Genomic DNA, 21,108 nt, shown 5'->3' with positions numbered 1-21,108 from the left:
CTTGTTACTGCAATGCCTCCATATGTACCACCCAGTCTCTAGTTACTGCAAGGCCTCCATATGTACCGCCGAGTCTCTTGTTGCTGCAATGCCTCCATATGTACCAACCAGACTCTAGTTACTGCAAGGCCTCAATATGTACCACCGAGTCTCCAGTTACTGCACGGCCTCCATATGTACCACCGAGTCTCTCGTTACTGCAGGGCCTCCACATGTTCCGCCGAGTCTCTAGTTACTGGAAGGCCTCCATATGTACCACCGAGTCTCCAGTTACTGCACGGCCTCCATATGTACCATGTACCACTGAGTCTCTGGTTACTGCAGGGCTTCCATGTGTACCATGTACCACTGAGTCTCTGGTTACTGCAGGGCTTCCATGTGTACCATGTACCACTGAGTCTCTAGTTACTGCATGGCCTCCATATGTACCATGTACCACTGAGTCTCTGGTTACTGCAGGGCTTCCATGTGTACCGCCGAGTCTCTAGTTACTGCACGGCCTCCATATGTACCACCGAGTCTCTATTAACTGCAGGGCCTCCATATGTACCACCGAGTCTCTTGTTACTGCAAGGCCTCCATATGTACCACCGAGTCTCTAGTTACTGCAAGGCCTCCATATGTACCACCCAGTCTCTAGTTACTGCACGGCCTCCATATGTACCACCGAGTCTCTAGTTACTGCACGGCCTCCATATGTACCATGTACCACTGAGTCTCTGGTTACTGCAGGGCTTCCATGTGTACCGCCGAGTCTCTAGTTACTGCACGGCCTCCATATGTACCACCGAGTCTCTAGTTACTGCAGGGCCTCCATATGTACCACCGAGTCTCTAGTAACTGCAAGGCCTCCATATGTACCACCGAGTCTCTAGTTACTGCAGGGCCTTCATATGTACCGCCGAGTCTCTTGTTACTGCAATGCCTCCATATGTACCGCCGAGTCTCTATTTACTGCAAGGCCTCCATATGTACCACCGAATCTCTCGGTACTGCAGGGCCTCCATATGTACCACCGAGTCTCTAGTTACTGCAGGGCCTCCATATGTACCGCGGGACCTCTTTTTACAGCCGGCTCTTCATATTTACCACCAGGTTCCAATTTGAAGTCGTGCCTGCGTTATAAATATGGGAACTTGCTGAAGATATGGGCGTTTATGAGGGTAAATACGGTACAGCATCACCCCAACCGTCATTTAATTGTTTTGGACACCTTCTAGCCAACCGGAAACCAGTGAACAATTATCACAAAGCCACTAGGTAAAGGGAAATGTAAAGTATCAAATTAAACGCATAAGACAATATTTATTCCAGCTGCGTGACGTCGGTCTGTAAATAATCGAGTCTAGACGAGCAAATCCAGTGTTTAACATATATCATGAGCACCGATCTACGTAATTGGGATACGATGATATGCATCAATCAAGTCGTTGTTGTTGTTTGTTGTTTAACGCCGCACTCAGCGATATATTCTGGCTATATGACGGCGGTCTGTAAATAATCGAGTCCGGACCAGACAATCCAGTGATTGACATCATGAGCATCAATCCAAGCAATTGGGATACGATGACATGCATCAACCAAGTCAGCTAGCCTGACCACCCGATCCCGTTAGTCGCCTTTTTCGGCTGTCAACCAAGTCAGCGACTCTGACCACCCGATCCCGTGAGTCGCCTCTAACGAAGATCAGTTCTTACCCGGATCTTCACGGGTTCCCCATTTCGGTCGCCTCTTACCTCCAGTAATTAAGAGCTGGGGACATTTGTCCCCGGGTCCGGGGTATTTAAAGCTGACTCAAATCTAGTGAGTGAGTGTGAGTGAGTTTGGTTTTACGCCGCTTTTAGCAATATTCCAGCAATATCACGTCGGGGGACACCAGAAATGGGCTTCACAAATTGTATCCATGTCGGGAATCGATCCCGGGTTTTCCGCGGGACTGGCTACGGCACTGATCTAGACCTCTACCCCTCCCAACTCTTTTGAGAGGGGGGCGGTCGGGTAGCCTAGTGGTTAAAGCATTCGCTCGTCACGCCGAAGACCCGGCTTCGATTCCCGACATGGGTACAATGTGTGAAGCCCATTTCTGGCGTCCCCCGCCGTGATATTGCTGGAATATTGCTATTAACGGCGTAAAACCATACATACTCGCTCGCTCTTTGAGTGGACAACGCACAATTGATTGTTCCTGTAGCGGACAACCTCACCTGCACAAACGACCCCGGCAGAATGAAATAAATCTATTAAACAAAGGCAAAATGTTTCTATCGGCTGGGGAATATATGTATTTTAGGAAAAGAAAACAACAGGATTATAAAAAACGCCAGCCCGGCCTGCTCTATTTCACAGCATAAGGAAAGAAAAGTTGGTTGAAATAAATGCATTGTATCATAAAATATTTCATAGACTGTATTTTGTTTGTCTGGTCAAACAGGTACCGACGGAGAGGTTTTATATCAATTTAAAGTGGCATTAACGTTGACATTTATATAGCGTTTCATTTTGTACTACAAACCAGCATAACATCCCACTTAGCTTAGCAATACAAATTACAATGTACTACTCCATGAAACATTGTCACACACAGAGAAACAGCAATGAAGCTTCTTTGCAGACATATGCTATATTATAGCACCGAACTGTTAACACTGGGACATATATACGTTTTTATAACAACTTTTGCCACTGGGTGTTCTCGAGTTCATTTTTGTCACCAATGATGGTATTGTATGTGACTTATATAATAGATATCACGCATCGGATTCCTAGACGAATATTTTCAGTAAATACAGATGCATGTTTTGTTCCGTTTGTCATCGAATTTTGTTACTCGATCAGTTCCATAGCGTGCAATTTTAATACTTTTGTCATTTTTATATTAACTGTGTTTAAAGCATAATCAGTTGAAACTGAGACAAACAACGTTTCACAAGTATTGGGATCTTGGCATCCTTTCGATCCAAATCAACACTGTGTGCGTGTGACATTTCTAGGCAGTCGTAAGGGAAACACTTTGCCGCGATTAGCATAAAGGTTAATGTAAAGATGGTGACCCTAATGCAGGATACGACGTACGCGATACACACGGAATTATAACAGTGAAATTACCTTCGTTTGGGGAGTGTTGTGTTCAAATAACATATTCCCTTTATGTTTGCTGAATGTAAAGTAAGTATTCTGATTTTTGTTCCGTTTCACTTACTTTTGAGTCACATATTCACGATATTATATTTTTGTTTGTGACGAGGTTAAATGTATGTCGCGACAAGTCACGTTGACAGAACCGTGCAGATATGTTAAGCGACTGAAATTTATTTCTTCCGTCGGTTTCTGGTTTGGAGGCAGCATGAAGATTCTTTTAACCATTTGTGTGTAAAGGAGGGTTACAAAGGCATGTTTCGACTTAAGATAGGCCATGACAATCGCATAATTGTCAAATCTGTCGGCAGGTGAGAATTTGTATTGGGAATACGTCACTTGTTCGAGGATGCTTTTACAAAGGAAGGCATGGTGTAATCTACGTCTGGTATAGGTATATCGTCTGATTTATCCCAGTAGATGATATTTTATCATACTGGCAGCAGTTCGTACGATGTTTTGATATTTTGAAGGAAATACCATTATATCGCGTTATTATTTCAAAGCGGCCATTTTAGAACGGTATAGTGGGAAATCCTTGACCTGATTTGACTATCTAAGTATACATACACACACACACGTTTATATCCGTGGGACGGAGTGCATTTGATAACAGTTTGTGATCGCGAGGAAGGGAACTTATAATTATTGTTATATCATAATCTTATATGTTTATTTTGTTTCTATTTTGTATTTTTCAGTGTTATTTGTGTTTAGTGACAGTGGTGACAATGGTCCTAAGTTATTTGTGTCAGTTAAAATATGATCTCGCTCTGTATTATTCTCTTACGGCTAGGCACAAACATAACTTGTCGAAACCATTTAAATCATATCATGGAAATGGGTAATCTAGTAATTGTCTCACAATGATCTGCAGAAAGCAGCTGGTAAGATGTGGACCAGTTGGAACTCACTAATATGCACATGATGCAAGTTGTCCACTGATGGGAACATCCACTTGTTGCAAAACATGTGTTTCATTATGAGACAATTTGAAAAAGTCTATGTTTTAGTATGGGAGTGATGACTGTCTTTGCGCTAAGATGCGAAACGGGATGCAAGGAAAATGATGTATGATGCTTATATTTTATTTGGGATGTGGGTGGGGGGGAATATATTAATGATCAGCATTAGGTACCAGATTATCTTCTGTTCAAAGGAAGTCATATCAATGTAGTTCGAGCCCCGTGACACACCCCATCCCCACATCCCTGTGTCAACAGATTAACTTTGGGAACACAGTACTATTCCGCCTCTGCTGGATTTGAAACTGTTGCGGCTGAGTCCAAACTTTTTGTCTTGTGTAACAAATTTTTGTAAAGCAATCCTGGTTGATAGCATGGATTTTGAATGTTGCCATGTGAGCAGTTTTATTTAATCTTGTTTTGGTGGGTTTGCAGTTTAACCTATTGTATTTGCAATTGTAAGAACATGGGTTTGTGCTTTTTAGATATGTTTCCCCACATTTTATTATTTGGGGATTGACAGAATTCTTAGTGTCTGAAAATTATAATTCTTATACAATCTCATTTGACTTAGTATCCATGAATCCTGTAGGAGTTGGTCTTCAGCAATCCAGGCTTGCTGTAAGAGGCGACTATGCTTGTCATAAGAGGTGACTGACAGAATACTTTAGGTGGTCAGGCCTCCTGACTTGGTTGATGCATGTCATCGTATCCCATTTTCCTAAATCAATGTTCATGATGTCAATCACTTGATTATCTGGTCCAGACTAGATTATTTACAGACCTCCATTTAATGGATGGACTATTGCTGAGTGTGATGTTAAAGAACAAACAAAACGGTATTAAGTCATTCTCAGTGGTCTGGGAGGCAGACTATAGTTGACAACAAAAAACATTGAACTCCGATCTTAGTTACAGCTAAACAAGATCCAAGGACAACCCATTACATTTCACGTCACAAACTTTGACTGACCAATAAATGGACTGACAAGAAGCCGACATAAGCCAATCAGAAAGCAGCTTTCTTGAGAAATACGGCACATGTTTCAAAATGGCGACACCCATTCATGTCAACGCTCGGGTACAATGTCGGGTGTCCCCCTCCATTATATTGCATGAATATTGCTAAAAGCGGCGTAAAACAATGCTCACTCACTCACTCAAAATTTGAAAACTGAACATAAAAAATTCTGGAATGTCTTGTACTACAGATGGCTGAGATTGCATGGCAGTTTTGATATCATTTAAAATGAAAAGGAGCCCCAGTGTGATGGGGGATTCTGAACCTGGAAAACATTTGGGAAAATAATATGGTTGTGGGAAAGGCGACTATGCTTGTCGTAAAAGGCGACTAACGGGATCGGGTGGTCATGCTCGCTGACTTGGTGGATACATGTCATCTATCCCAATTGCGTGGATCGATGTTCATGATATTAATCACTGGATTGTCTGGTCCAGACTCGATTATTTACAGACCGCCGTCATTTAGCTGGAATATTGCTGAGTGCGGCGTTAAACAACAAACCAACCAACAACAGACCGCCGTCATATAGCTGGAATATTGCTGAGTGCGGTGTTAAACAAAAAATCAACCAACCATGTTCTCCAACCAGGCCATTGTGTGTTATCTGTAGATGCCCGGCTGCCTGTGTGTTTACTGTGAATAGATCATAACATCTCTGTACTGGGCTGCTCTGACCCAGTTTAAATCTAGGCCACAACACCACTGATCATGCTGATAAGAATAGGATATTGTGAGCAAATACTGAACAGTGTTTGGGTAGCTCCTGTACAGTTCACAGAAATGTCTAAGACTGTGCTTTGTCTCTGAAAATGTATAATTTTGACACAAACAAGCGCCTGTACTTAAATTGAAAAGGATCCCCAGTGAGATGGTGAAAAATCTAGACTTGCTTCTTTTTACATGTAGCTTTTTGGTAAGGGCTGGGCGGAAGGGAAAATAATATGGTTTAGGAACTGTGAGACAGACTAAAGATCTTGCTGCAATTCTAAGAAAATGTGTATTTAGAAGGATCTTAAATGGTAGTGAATTGTCAGCAGGTTAGAAACTTGTGGTTAGTAGATATTTCCAACTTCTCATTCGTTGGTGATCTTGTCCAAAGTAGTGTCATATTACTAGAAACAAGCAGACCAGTTAGGGACCAAAAGTTTGATGTCGGATAAAAATCTTAGATTCCTTAAGTTTACGGGTGGGCGTGTTAATGGCCCCGCAAGCCTTCTATCTGACAGGGGGGGCACGGGTGGCCCAGTTGTCTAAGGCGCTGCGATTCGCTGTTCAGAGTTGCGTCCCTTGGGTACGCCAGAAATCTATGATTGTGGGTTTCGAATCCCGGTTCGCCCCGATTAGGTTTGTCAGCACCATACCCGTGCTCATGGGTTTCACCGAAGTGGTAAACGTCTGAGACCTGCATCACTTCGGGCTTTCCTCCCACATTAAGCTGACACGCCGTGATATAACTGGAATACTGTTAAAAGCGGTGTTAAACCCAACTCACTCACTCACTCTATCTGACCTGATTTCTCAATGTTTTATGTAATAACTGAACTAGACCAATCCTATTTTCATCCATATTATGTTTAGTGTTGTCAATTAAGTACATCCGTTCTTTCCACAAGGTAGGGTTTTATCATCGCCATCTTGTGCAGTGCATAATATATGATGACAGATTTGATCCATAAAAACACTACAAATGATTGTCAAGACCTAGTAAATAAACTTCATTTAATACACATTCTGTAAAAAACAGGGAAACACGATAATGTGGGACAAAAGAGGCGACTAAACTTGGAAATTCATCATTTTCATAATTTTTTAATTGGGTGTGTGTGTATGTCTCAAAACTGAGGTCTTCATTTTTTTATAGACATCGACCTTTTGAATTGGTCCCTCAGAGGTACTAAGACTGTATTACACAAGTTTAACTTGCACGGTTCAAAGCACTCATACTCCAGTAATCCAACACAATATTATTTCTTAATTAAACCTCACCTTATTGTTTGCTTATTAATAATATTATGATGTTTTGTATTTGTTTATAGATCTAGCTGTTTGCTTTTCAGATTATTTTTTGTTTACTACATATATTTATTGTATAATTGCTGTTTAATTAATGTTTACTTACAATTATTATTTTTGTTTACTTATTGTAATTTAATAGTTGTCTAATAATGTTTACTTATGGGAATATTTTGGTTAACTTATTGCAATATTGTTTTTTTTGTTTACATGTTGTAATCTAATATTTTTTTCTGTTTGCTATCAAAATATATTTTTTGTTTACTTATTCAGGGTTTTACCATGACTTACAAAACTGGGGGTCCAGGCGACCCCCAATAATTACTTTAAGGGTCCTTGCAGGCAATATGAGGGTCCTGTAAAGTAACGTAATGGTGAAGTGCACTGTATGTTTAGATAATTACTTTAGAGCCCGGACTGAATCAAGGATCAAGAGACAGTGGTCATGATTGATGGATAGTCGTCACGATATGGCTGAAATATTGCCGATGTGACGTTAAACTTTAACTCACTCGCTATTGTTGGATGAAATAACAGACACCAATCACTGATCTTGATGCACTGTAACTACAGTGAATATTATTGTGCGTCCTTCGGGATGCAGTATATTTGTTTTCTGCATCCATTTTCTACATTTGTGCGTACTGGATGAACATTTGTGTTGCATGTGAAACCATGCTTATTGTAAATGTAATACCTTATTCAACGTAATAAGCGCCCCGCTCTAATAAGCGCCCACGGCGTTATTTGCTAAATTATTGGCTAGTGAACAATCCCAATTGACACCCCTTCTGATTGATCAATGTGCACAAGACTTATATTTTTCGCGTATAATGTGCACTCGTGTGTTATATGCACCCTTAATTATGGGCAATTAAATTCTGGAAAAATATATCTGTCGTACCTAAACATTTCAGGCTGTCAGCATAAACCACGAAATTTATCTTTCAATCTCTTTTTTTCACCAAAATAATATTCTAATAAGAGCCCCCTATTTCTAATTTTGAGAGCGCCCTGGGCGCTTATTACGTCGAATACGGTAGTTTTTAATGTTAATACATGGGCTTCTATGCTTATTGTAAATGTAATAGTTATTATTTTGGTTCCAGCTTACTTCCGTGGACCCATTATGTACAGGGGTTACAAACTACCTGAAGACAAATCTAAACCAAGTTCTTCAAACTATGGCTCCCTGGCACAAGGGTAAGTAGCAGCCATTGAGCAGCACATTTAGGGGTGGAAAACTATTCGACTGCTTTTCAGAATATATCTGCATAAACATCATAAGATACAGCATATACTCTTCATAAAAAAAAGATAAAAAAATTATTGATAGTGTGATAACACTGTTTGGATTTTCAACATTGACATTAACTAGAATTATGGAGATTTCATATTTTTTTTTAAATCATTGTTGCTGAAGTCTTTTTATTTATGTTGCCTCAAGTTGCTGTGGTGACGTGCGGTTGTCGTAATGGCATGTCAGATACTTCGGTGAGGTCACATTTGAATGGGTATTGATGTCAGGGTGGGGCGGTCGTGTAGCCTAGTGGTTAAAGCGTTAGCTCGTCACGCCGAAGACCCGGGTTCGATTCCCGACATGGGTACAATGTGTGAAGCCCATTTCTGATGTCCCACGCCGTGATATTGCTGGAATATTGCTAAAAGCGGCGTAAAACCATGCTCACTCACTCACTTGATGTCAAGGCATGTTAGTCATGCTCATGTCTGCAGCTTTAGCCACTAATCTGAAGCCAAGAGTCAAGTAAAATTCTGTTTGGACTACACATCAGCTATATTGTCCATATTCGGTGATATCACTGAAATACCACTGTAAAACATCAAATCTACTGAAACTGGTGTTGAGAGCCATGTAGAGCGAGTAGAGGCAAAAGGTTTTGGCTCAGACTGCATACTGTAAGGTTTTGGTTGATATGACTTTGGGCCTGAACAGTTAGATTGAGTTAGGATGACATCATTGGTCACATCTGCCCCCCAGAAATCTCTCTTGGTTGATATATGGCGTAGAGATTCTTCAGTTAATCAGCATTGAGGATCTCCCTTCAGGTGTGTACGGAAGCAGACGGCAAGAAACGTATGACACAAATTCAAAAGCAAACCAGACATGTCCAAATTCTACAAAGCTGTTTACATGAACTGTGCTGTTTGCAGCAATCAGATATTTCTGTCAGTCGAAGACAAAGCCATGTTTGTTTACTTGTACCCCAGTTCACAAACAAACTTGAAACCGACCCAACATATTGCAGCCAATGGAGATAACATCTTGAAAATCTACCAATAGGGTTGAAGGAAGTTGTTGACAGGAAATTATGTTGTTGGTGTGTATTGTCCGAGGCATGGAAGCCTGGTATAGCTGTAATATTGACATACACGGAGACTGCACCAGTCAGATGGCCCCTGCACCAGTTGCCTTGTGGGGTTTGGGCGGGTTCAGTCCATTCTTTGAGCCTTGGAGTCTATCTTCCTTCAGTCATGTCAGTCACAAACCTGTATACTGCGATAGGTGTACCACAAGAAGGCTCTCAAGATTTCCTGGTTCAGCGAAATCAGCAGTTTAACGATTATCAAGCATTTGCCAGGAAGGAAACTTACTTACTCTGGTTTGGAGATGACATTGGTGACAGAAGCTGAGACTTTTAATGGACCTATATTGAGTTGAACCATTGGATTTCTCCCACTGCTCTTCTGGAAATTTGTGACAATTTGCGATCCTTGATCATAATGGCAACTCAGATTGTGTTTTTCTTTACTTGTTTGTGTGTTTCCAATGGAGTTACCTTTTGAAAGGAAACACACTTGATTGGACTTGTCTTACTGGGACAAAACTTCAGCATATTTTTGAAACTTTAACTTTGCCATCTAACTTTGGTTGGTCATTACAATATAACTTGGTCAGTGACATTCCAAGACTTGATGATGACCGGTGTGTACCTGTTGGAGAGGGTGTTGTCCGACCGCGAAGATTCCACATCTTGGAGTTTTCACTCCGAATATTCAACCAGGTAACGCTGTGAAACTTCCCTTCTTGGCTCCTAGCCCAGGAGTGCATGTGCCACTGTCACGTACCAATTTTCTGTCTGATTCTTGTTCTTGTAAAACGAGTTCTGTGAAGATCCCGGGTTAGAATTGATCTTCAGCAAACTATGCTTGTAAGAGGTGACTAATTGGACCAGGTGGTCAGGATCGCTGACTTGGTTGATGCATGTCATCGTATCCCAATTGCTTAATTCAATGCGAATGATTTCGATCACTGGATTGTCTGGTCCAGACCTGATTGTATACAGACTACCGTCATATAGCTGGAATATTTGCTGAGTGCAGCGTTTACTTTGCAATTTGGATATGATGCAACTTTTCCAAGCTTTTTACACTTATAGACTTACACTTTCATTCACTTTTACACAAATATATTTGACAATTCTATTGTATTGATTATTAACAAGCTAATAAATTAATACCTGACAGCCCCTATATTTACTGGCTGCTGACTAATGCCCATCACCCATTTGAACCCTCCTCTTCAGGCCTCAAAGTTTAAATTTTTACCAAGTAGCCATATGGCTACAAGTATTTTTTTGCCAGGTAGCCAGGGGTAATATCAAGAAGTCAAGCCAATATTGTAGGTAGCCAAAAGCATTTGAAATTATCTTTTATCAAAAAACTATTTCAATATGTACAAGTTATAACACTATTCTTGGAATTGTATATTAGTGGAAACTGTACTTGACTTTTGTTACTAGTGACTCAGCAACTTATGTTACTAGATTATATAGGTATATCCTTGCTTATCCAATGAGCATTGTCAACTAAAATAAAGTACTAATTACATTAATATTTATGTTATTTCGATTCATAGTCATCTTTAGGAGGAACTTTGCGAGCACAATTATTAGCAGGCGTATTTCTAAGATCAACTGTTAAATATTTTTGTGTCTTCAGATGTGTAGAAATAGAATTTAGTCGCCACAAGATATTTTTCAAAATAGCCATTTGGCTACCTCTGAATTTTAGACAGTGGACAAATTGAAATTTAAGTTGCCTTGGCGACCATTTTAGTCGCAACTTTGAGGCCTGCTCTAACAACAACACTCCTGGTTTAAGAACTGTTTATTGATATCTATTTCTGTGTTATCTCCCACCTTTGTCAAGCGGGCGACACAGTATGAGATGTAGATGAACTGTTTTTTTACAAACACAAGATCATCCAGCGCATGAGAAAAACAAGGGCTTGTCTCCTGGAAACAACTTTCTAAAACAAACTCTTCTTTTGCAACAACCATGGAACCAAGGATGAGGTATTTATTTAACTGATTATGGCGGTAACCATGGCAATGGTAAATGTGATATATACTATTCAAAAGAAGAACACCCCATTCTTTCATATTACCATAGTTAATCTGTCATGCCAAAAGAAGTTTAAGAACACCCAATTCTTTCGTATTACCATAGTTAATCTGTCAGGCCAAAAGACAATGTGCACATTCCTTCTGACTTTTAAAGACAAAGCTTCAGTCAACTTCAGTGTATGTACAATCTGATTGTTTGTTACCATATCTAAACAATTTTTGTACCGAAATTAACGGGTCAGGTAATAGGGGGTCAGGTAACCGGGTAATAAATTTGGACTCATCCCAGCCCTACCCAGCAACCTATGCTGGTTGAAAGAGGCGACCTAATGGATAGGGTGGTCAGACTCGACGTTCTTGATCTTGTTTCATCGTACCCGACACTATTGGTCATAGCTCACAATAATGATCACTGGATTGTCTGGTCTAGAATCAACTATTTACAGGCTGCGTCATAAAGCTTTACAATGCTGAATGCGGTGTTAAGCCAAAAACAAAACCTGTAACAATGCATTCATTGGTTATGATCAATTGTGAAGAAATGTGTTATTTGATAAATAATGTTTGTTGAGATGAGATTCAAGTTTTTTAATCCTGATATTAATAGGTAGTTTGACATAGAAAATAAGTATTGATACACTTTGTGCCAAAAGCGTTTGAGTCTACAAGCCCGCTCATTGCATGAATGCATCATTGTCAATAGAGTTAATGTTAATGTATGGATCATAAGCTGAGGAAAACAGAATGTTACTGGACTCAGGCTTTGGACTAGCTGACTGATCTGTTTGATCAATGATGAAAGTAATTCTAAGTATGAATTGTGCCAAATAGCAGTGAGTATAAGCAGTGAACTCTGGGACTTACTGCTGAATTACAATAAATCGTGGAATTTGCCTAGTTTTAATTTTAAACTATTTTTCAGGATTTTCAAGATTTTCTATCAAGTTTTGCACATGGAATGATGCCAAAATATTGTATGCAATTCAAACAGACAAAAGATGAATCCTACAATAAAAAGAAATTTGAAAGAAATAATTCTCACTTTTAAACATTTTTGTGGTATTATGACTACATACCATGTTCACATCTTACCATAAATGTTTGTATATGAATTTTTGAGGAGCAAATGGAATTTACATTTTTTTTAAATAGTCTTATCATCATGGTTTTTGGTAATTTTACAGCAGAAGTGTGATATTTCACCACAGAATGTGTTTGGCATGACATGCTCATGCTTTGAATCAATGTTATATTGTCATTGCCTTCAGGTCAATTTTGGAATGTCATAGTTGGCAAGCTTTTTCACTACTGTTTTTTACTGTTTTCACATTTAGATAATTAAAATGTTAAATAATTCACAACATGGATTTAATGACCAGTTGATTACTGTATTCAATGTAATAAGCAGCCAGGGATCTCTCAAAAATAGAAATGGGGGCTCTTATAAGAATATTATTTTGGTGGAAAAAACAAGAGTTAAATTTCGTGGTTTATGCTGACAGCCTGAAATGTTTACGACAGATATATTTTTCCATAATTTAATCGCCCATAATTAAAGGTGCATACAACACACAGGTGTGTATTATACGCGAATAAATAAATTGGAATCGGAAGGGGTGCTAATTGGGATTGTTCACTAGTCAATATATTAGCAAATATTGTTGTGGGAGCTTATTAGAGCGGGGCGCTTATTACGTCAAATACGGTATGAGACTAAGGCTATCCAGGTCAGACGGGACTCCCTGATGGGCCACCTTGATAAGGGTCACTAATCAGATAACTTTCCGGACAAATCGGGAAGTGTCAGATGACATTGATTCTTTTTATATACCATACTTGGTAGTGTTGGGCCTTGGTCTTAATTGTCCCAGCCATGTGCATGACAGTCTGGATAAACGACACAAGATTTAAAATGGTGCAATGAGAAAAGAAAAGAGAAATGTTTGGGTTTTTTTTCAAAAGAGATTGTATTGTAAAACTGGGTTCAAATCAACAACTCCAGGGAATAACACGTCTAGATTACCTGCGACCCAATTCTATTTAATCTTAAAAAACAAAATAGTCATGAAAGTTATATGAAACGAAAACTCATAATCAGTTATGATGGCCTGCATGACTGGTAGCATCCACCATTCACACAATTTGCCCAACAACGTTATTGTTTGTTTGTTGCCAGACAAGTCAAATACAACTGTATCTCTGAAATGTAGCTTGCCTTTAAATTGTAAACATGTCCTAGTTTCTATATTTATAGGCATAGCAAACAGCAGACACTATTGTGTAAACATCTCAAAATAAGCCACACTGCAAGGCAATACAATGCACACAGACAGACATTGAGCTGTCGGTCAACAATATGTTTCAAAGCCTTTTCGTGAATGAGGCTATTAAAAACTAGGAATTTCAACTGTGTTGAAACAAAATTCAATTCGCCTTGTGAGTGATGGTATTCCTTGTCGTTACCGAGTTAACATTAACTTAACCTTTATCAATGGTAAGTTGCGCAGTTGCTTTGCTCATGGGTAAAGCTGGTAACGAAAATTATCGCGACCTGTTATGATGTTATTTAATATGACCACTTCGCTGTGTTTACATAGATATGCAAATGCAGTTATAACACCTGCTCTCTCGCGGGTATGAGTCAATATTGGCTGTGTGTGTGATTTGTAATTACTGCTTGCAGTACAACTGCTGATAAGTGCTAGAGCTACGATTGGCTGTTTGTGTGTTATGCAAATGCTGCTTGCAGTACTGCTGTTCATAGTGAAAGATACAGAGACATTTCTATGTACGAAACATTGATTGGAACAGTATTATGATATGTTCTGACATTTCTATTTCATTTTCTACTGTTACAAAATCTATCAAGTTTGTCTTTTGAAATACTTTGGAACTTTATAAGCAACTTCATATTTTACCTTGGCACAGGTGGCCCAGTAATTTGAGGCCATTTTGGATGATCTGCATTCACTGGTTTAAGGTGGCACACTTTACTGTGCAGAGTTGTGTCCCTTAGATGTGCAAACACCTATGATTGTGGGTTTAAATCCCGGTTCGCCCTGGTTATGTTTCAAGGTTTGTAAGCATACCTGAGGGTTTCACCAAAGTGTTAAGCGTCTTGACATGCATCGTTTCAGGTTTACAAGCTTAAGCAAAGCAGTGTAACACCAAACTCATTCACTCTCTTTCACTCATTCACCATGTTTACAGCGAGGTGAAATTTCAAATGTAAACAAACACATTATAGTACCGTACCTCAGCCATGAGAGAAAATATCTCCTTTCCCGCATCACGAGAGAAGAGGAACAAGCTATTTCACGAGACACACTGAATATCCCTATTTATTATGTACTTTGTGTGTAGTTTATAAATACACCGTATTCGTGCGTGCGTGATTCCCGTGCACCCTTTCGAGTTGTCTTTAAATGTAATATCCAGTTATGTATGACTGTTTAATAATCTCATACCAACTTTGACTGGAGTAGGTCCGATAGTTTTTCAGATATGGTAGTAAACGTCGGAACCTTAAATTACCTTCCAGACTATAGCTTGTGATGTGAAGGTTTTGAGTTTGGGTGATAAACGGTATATTTTTCAACACCGCATAGTCAATCATGCTAATGGTGATTATATCATTTTTCCTGTTTATCACTTTCAGCTAGACACTGAGTTTTGATGGAGGTAGTCTTTGTTTTTGTCTTAATGTTTGAGCTAGAACATGCAAGGCTGTTTAGACTGAAACTGGGGCACTGTCTGTGAGGCAGAGCAGAGTTGTGTCCCTTAGCCATGACAAAAACATGGGTACAAATCCCGATTTACCCTGACTATGTTTCCAGGTTTGTCTGCACCATGGGTTTCACCAATGTGGTGAGCATCTAGGACCTGCATCTCTTCGGGCTTTCCTCTGACATCTAACTGAAATGTCCATGTTATAACTGTAAAACTGTTCAATTTAACTCACCAAACACACTCACTCTCGTCTTAGATTGATACTGACAACTGTATTTCTTCTTTTGCAGTAGTAGCAGCAGCTTAAGTTTCTCCTTCAGCAGTATGGACGACCAACCTTCTACAAGCGGCTGCAGGTAAGACAAGAGAGACAACTCTCAGAGAATATCGCTCTATGCATCCATATGTCCATTTTCACAAAAAAAATTCAAGGTACCGTATTTGATGTAATAAGCGCCCAGGGCGCTCTCAAAATTAGAAATAGGGGGCTGTTATTAGTATAAAATTTTGGTGCGAAAAAAACAGTTGAAACATCGTAAATTATGTGGTTTATGCTGACAGCCTGAAATGATACAAAAGAAAAGTGCATATTATACACGACAGATATATTTTCCAGAATTTAATTGCCCATAATTAAGGGAGCTTATAACTCACGAGTGCGTATTATACCCGAACAAATGAGTCTTGCGTACATTGATCAATTGGAAACGGTGCTAATTCGGATTGTTCACTAGGCAATATATTAACAAATATTGCCGTGGGCTCTTAATAGCGCGGGGCGCTTATTACGTAGAATATGGTAATGCTAAAACTATGAGGGGAAGTGACTGTGGTCGGAGGCCAGAAGTCTCTTCTAAATGTGGCCATTGCAATTGAGATAGGCTCCTAAGATATAACACCACCACCACCACCAACCACTACAGAAGTCTCTCCCATTCATACAGGGGCAGCTCCCTTCGGCATCAAATTGAATACATGTTATTTGATTTCTGAAATCAACATTTTGCAGTGTGACTATGTATTATCTGAATGCCTCTCACGATACAAGTTCATATCAGAGTAGACCATGGTAGACACAGTTTACGTATAACATCTTTTATGTTAAGACTGTCTTGCTTGATAACAGTATTAGGATCTATGCTGAAGTGTTGTTCTTATGCCAATAGTATTTTGAAGAAGTAGTTATCCATAAATTGTGTCAAGTTTGTCTTCCGTCATCCCACAACTCAAGTGCATTTGGCAGACCATCTGACACGCATGTTTTAAAAGTTGACACTCAAAGGTGGCCCATCTAGGACAGTTGGGTATTATGACACTGGTTACAAATGTAGCTTATGTGACCAGTAACTTTTCACTCATAGTAGCCCATGTATTAACATTAAAAACTACCGTATTCGACGTAAAAGGCACCCAGGGTGCTCTCAAAATTACAAATAGTGGGCTCTTATTAGAATATTATGTTGGTGGAAAAAACAGAGTTGAAAGATAAATTTCGTGGTTTATGCTGACAGCCTGAAATGTTTATGTACGACAGATATATTTCTCTAGAATTTAATTGCCCATAATTAAGGGTGCATATAACATATGATTGCGTATTATACGCGAATATAAAAGTCTTGTGTACATTGATCAATCAGAAGGGGTGCTAATTTGGATTGTTCACTAGCTAATATGTTAGCAATTATCGCCATTGGCGCTTATTAGAGCGGGGTGCTTATTACGTCGAATACGGTATTTAGGATATCGTTCCAAGGTTTGTCAGCACCATAGCCGTGCTCCTGGGTTTTACCAAGATGGTGAACCTCTAAGACCTGCCTCACTTCACTTTCCTCCCAGATAAAGCTGACATCGCATAATGAAACTTGAATACTGGTCAAGTTAGGGCAGGGACGGGTAACTCAGGTACCCGGGTAGTAAATTTGGACTCGTCCCAGCTCTAGTTTGAGTTGCATTAACCCAACTCACTCACTCGCAAAATGTTGCAGATAGGTGAGTGGTAATGGACTCAAAAGTATTTGGCACAGATTGTCATTATGCAATCAAGGACCCAAAACTTTTGAATTGTGGGAGTTGATGTTATTTTGTTTAACATGTTTCGCAGTGCAGAGTTGCGTCCCTTCGGCACGCCAGAAACCTATGATTGTGGGTTCGAATCCCGGTTTGCCCCAATTATGTTTGTAGGTTTGTCAGCACCATACCCGTGCTCGTGGGTTTCACCGAAGTGGTAAACGTCTGAGACCTGCATCACTTCAGGCTTTCCTCCCACATTAAGCTGACACGCCACGATATAACTGGAATACTGGTAAAATATATTAAATCCCACTCACTCACTCACTCACTCACTCACTCACTCACTCACTCACTCACTCACTCACTCACTCACTCACTCACTCACTCACTCACTCACTCACAAGCATGTTGTAAGAGCGACCACAATGATGATCAGGGTCTGTGTTGTGTTGTGACAGATTGAGTGCATCATTCCTGACTCTAACGGATGCTGTGATGAAGCTAGAATGTTGGTGAATTTGTGAGAAACAACTCACTCAGCTTTGTTTGTTTCTTTTAACAGCAGCGACATGGCGTATGGTGCCCGCAACAGCCAGATGAAGAAGGAAAAGGTTAAACAATACTTAAAAACTCTGGTGTCCATGGTTGGCCCGTCCAACCGGCGCAAGATGAGCACTCTGTCTACACTACAGCATGTAGTTGACAGTGTCCGCAAGATCACTGGTGAGTTGTGTCCCTTGACCTGAGTTATTTCCCTTGTTTAATTTGATCAATTTTACTCAGTTATCTCCCTTGTGTAATTTAACCAGACGGCCTATTCTCGAAGCTGTCTTTGCTGAGAAAAATCTTAGCGACTATCCATAAGAATTACAACTGCCATATGAGCTATTTTTGAAGCTGTCTTAAACCTTTCACAATGTTATCTTACTGACAACACAAGTCTTAGCTTAGACAGTGAGTTCTTTTGTGACAGAGGTAACAAACTTGGGTGTTTCAGTGTGACGTCATTGATTAATCAGGTTATTCCCCAGATTGACCCATACTGTCAAATTGTTTTCTTAAACATGCCGTCTTTTGGGTGCCATTGTACCTGTTGTGAACTCCTAATTAGAGTTGTAACGGCTTCAAGATTTATTTTACAATGACACCTTTACGGTAATCTTAGTGCTATGACAGCTTAGTAAATTGGCCGCCAGAACACATTCATGTAAGTACTCCGTTGAAGTAATCTTAGCTGAAAATTCAAATATTAAGAGTAAATTGAAAAATAATGGTATGGTTTGTGGATAATCAAAGTTTACAACTACCAATTGACTATTGCAGATCTTGTTTGTTTGTACATGTACAACTTGTGTATTGTTAGAATGATGTTTGTCGACCACAGTTTCAAACTGTATGAATGTTTCACAGACATGAAGAGTGTCCCAACAAGCCAGATGTGTCAGAATGAACATGTCAGTCTGCCCACCCCCAAGATGGACAGCAGGCTGCTCACAAAATCGGACGTAAGTACCGAAAACTTTCTACACCATGAAACAGGCACCATGGTGTAGCTCATATAGTGTCTGGGGCGGTGGGGTAGCCCAGTGGGTGAAGCGTTTTCTCAGCCCAACTGAAGACCTGGGTTCGGTTCCACACATGGGTACAATGTGTGAAGCCCATTTCTGGTGTCCCCCGCCTTGATATTGCTGGAATATTGCTAAAAGCGGCGTAAAACCATACTCACTCATTCATGTAGTGTCTGTCTAGTGGAAGGTCGGGTGTTAATGCCTCCAGCCACATCATACCAAAGAGGGGGCACAGGTGGCCCAGTCGGCGAAGGCGCCGCGATTCGCAGTGCAGAGTTGCGTCCCTTCAGCGCGCCAGAAACCTATGATTGTGGGTTTGAATCCCGGTTTGTCCCAATTATGTTTGTAGGTTTGTCAGCACCATACCCGTGCTGGTGGGTTTCACCGAAGTGGTAAACGTCTGAGACCTGCATCACTTCGGGCTTTCCTCCCACATTAACCTGGCACGCCGTGATATAACTGGAATACTGTTAAAAGCGGCGTTAAACCCAACTCACTCACTCATACCAAAGATGTCAAAAGATTTTACCCAATCTGGCGCTCAGACACACCTGAAACAAATATGGTATAAATTTGACAGAATTCAAATTTGTTAGAAAGGGTTTGAAATGGGATTTTGTCTTGATAAATTGCCTACTACGGCAAGCTGGTTGGGTATGGACAAAATTCATGTTTTAAAATATGACCTGATTCAAGGGAGTTAACTCTGTGTTGCAGCATGACCTCATCATCCTGATTTCCATGAAGAAGCATGTCGTGCACCAGGTGACGCCCTCCTTGATGCTGAAACTGGAATATCCCATTGTAAGTAAAACTAAACAATTATATCAAGAGGGGTTAATTCACGAGAGTGTTTTAATGACGATCTGATAACAGGAATAGAAATGGTATTATGCAAGCCTTTTGCAAGAAAAATACACATCTTCCATTCCTAATACTGTAAACTACGTTAATATTTTTTTATTCCTTGCCATTTGCTGTATATATGCTCATGACGAATTACGGTTATAACGAACTAAAATTTTGTGGTCCCTTTGAGTTCGTTTACTGACATTATATTTACATTACAGATACACACAAGGATAGTAATCTCTTTTAACATAAAATGTCGTTCTTAAGTAATAGAAGTATAAGACATTTGTATCCTCCACAGCAAACAAGACAGTCAGGCAGGTGACCCATAAGTGTTGCCCGCCCATCTTCAAAGTTAACTGCTTGCATTCAGGCATTATAAATATTGAAAAATCACAAAAACTAAGTCAAATCTTGTCTTGATTCTATTGAAATAATGCAAACAATTACTTGATAATCGACCCGTGAAGATTCCGGGGTGGAATAGGTCTTCATAACCCATACTTGCCGTAAAAGGCGACTATGCTTGTCGTAAAAGGCGACTAACGGGATCGGGTGGTCAGGCTCGCTGACTTGGTTAATGCATGTCATCGATCCCAATTGCGAGGATCGATGCTCATGATATTAATCACTGGATTGTCTGGTCCAGACTCGATTATTTACAGACCGCCGTCATATAGCTGGAATATTGCTGAGTGCGGCGGCGTTAAACAGCAAACAAACAAACAAACAAACTTGATAATCTTGTAATAAAACCGAATACCTAAGTTGTCCTGTGTTATTTTGGACACCGGCCTTAGTGAACTGCCCCATTTATGAGGCCAAATAGTTTACAACATGTCTGTTAACATTGAGACACCTCCATCTAAACTTTTTGTGAACATGGTAGTTGATTGTGTGTACAGCCTTGTTTATGAAACAAATACACATGGTAATTTTAATATCTGCATATAAAGCAATGCCTAGCATAACAGGGATACAATTGGAATGGTAAACGATCAAGTCTAGTGATATTTTATTTCAAATGTTGGAATAATGCTGGTGTCTGACAATGGAGGGGCGCCCTTGGTCCCCAAGGCCAGCAGCATCACAAGGGACGGCTGTATGTGTTATTACTGTAAAAAGGGGCCATAGTTTCCAGATGTACCCTGTTTGTGGGAATGGTAATGGTGAGATGATATTTCACGTGTCTCTAACTGGGTTGTTTGAGAAATGCTGAAATTCTCTTTCTTATTCGTCCTTGATACAGGTAGTTGTAGATACAGTAGAACATGGATATAACGAACTACAAGGTACCACAAAAATCAGTTCGTTATATCCGTTGTTCGTTATATATGTTTTCGCTCGGAAACGTCAGCCATCTTGGATAAAACAAAACTCAATACACCTTATTGCAGCATTGACTTGTAGTAGCAGTGATCACTTCATAGCAATTAATTGATAAC

General features: G+C 40.0%; 1 protein-coding gene across 2 annotated transcripts in view; it reads left to right on the top strand.

The window, feature by feature from the left end:
- Positions 1-3,029: 3,029 nt before the first annotated feature.
- LOC124111201 (period circadian protein homolog 1-like) overlaps positions 3,030-21,108 on the top strand; it is a 46,234-nt gene continuing 28,155 nt past the window's right edge. The window contains exons 1-6 of one of the 2 annotated variants that reach the window (XM_046470825.2): positions 3,030-3,165; positions 8,247-8,340; positions 15,524-15,589; positions 17,806-17,966; positions 18,654-18,748; positions 19,529-19,615. In XM_046470825.2, the coding sequence (XP_046326781.2) occupies positions 8,267-8,340; positions 15,524-15,589; positions 17,806-17,966; positions 18,654-18,748; positions 19,529-19,615 (483 nt within the window). In that variant the 5' untranslated portion in view covers positions 3,030-3,165; positions 8,247-8,266. Of the gene's footprint in view, positions 3,166-8,246; positions 8,341-11,217; positions 11,454-15,523; positions 15,590-17,805; positions 17,967-18,653; positions 18,749-19,528; positions 19,616-21,108 lie in introns of those variants that run through there. The other variant, XM_046470826.2, reaches the window with a different exon arrangement.

This window comes from Haliotis rufescens, unplaced genomic scaffold (assembly GCF_023055435.1).
Source record: "Haliotis rufescens isolate VD_foot unplaced genomic scaffold, xgHalRufe1.0.p SCAF_13, whole genome shotgun sequence".
In the NCBI taxonomy this organism is placed as follows: Eukaryota; Metazoa; Mollusca; class Gastropoda; order Lepetellida; family Haliotidae; genus Haliotis; species Haliotis rufescens.
This window is presented reverse-complemented; position numbering and strand designations above follow the sequence as displayed.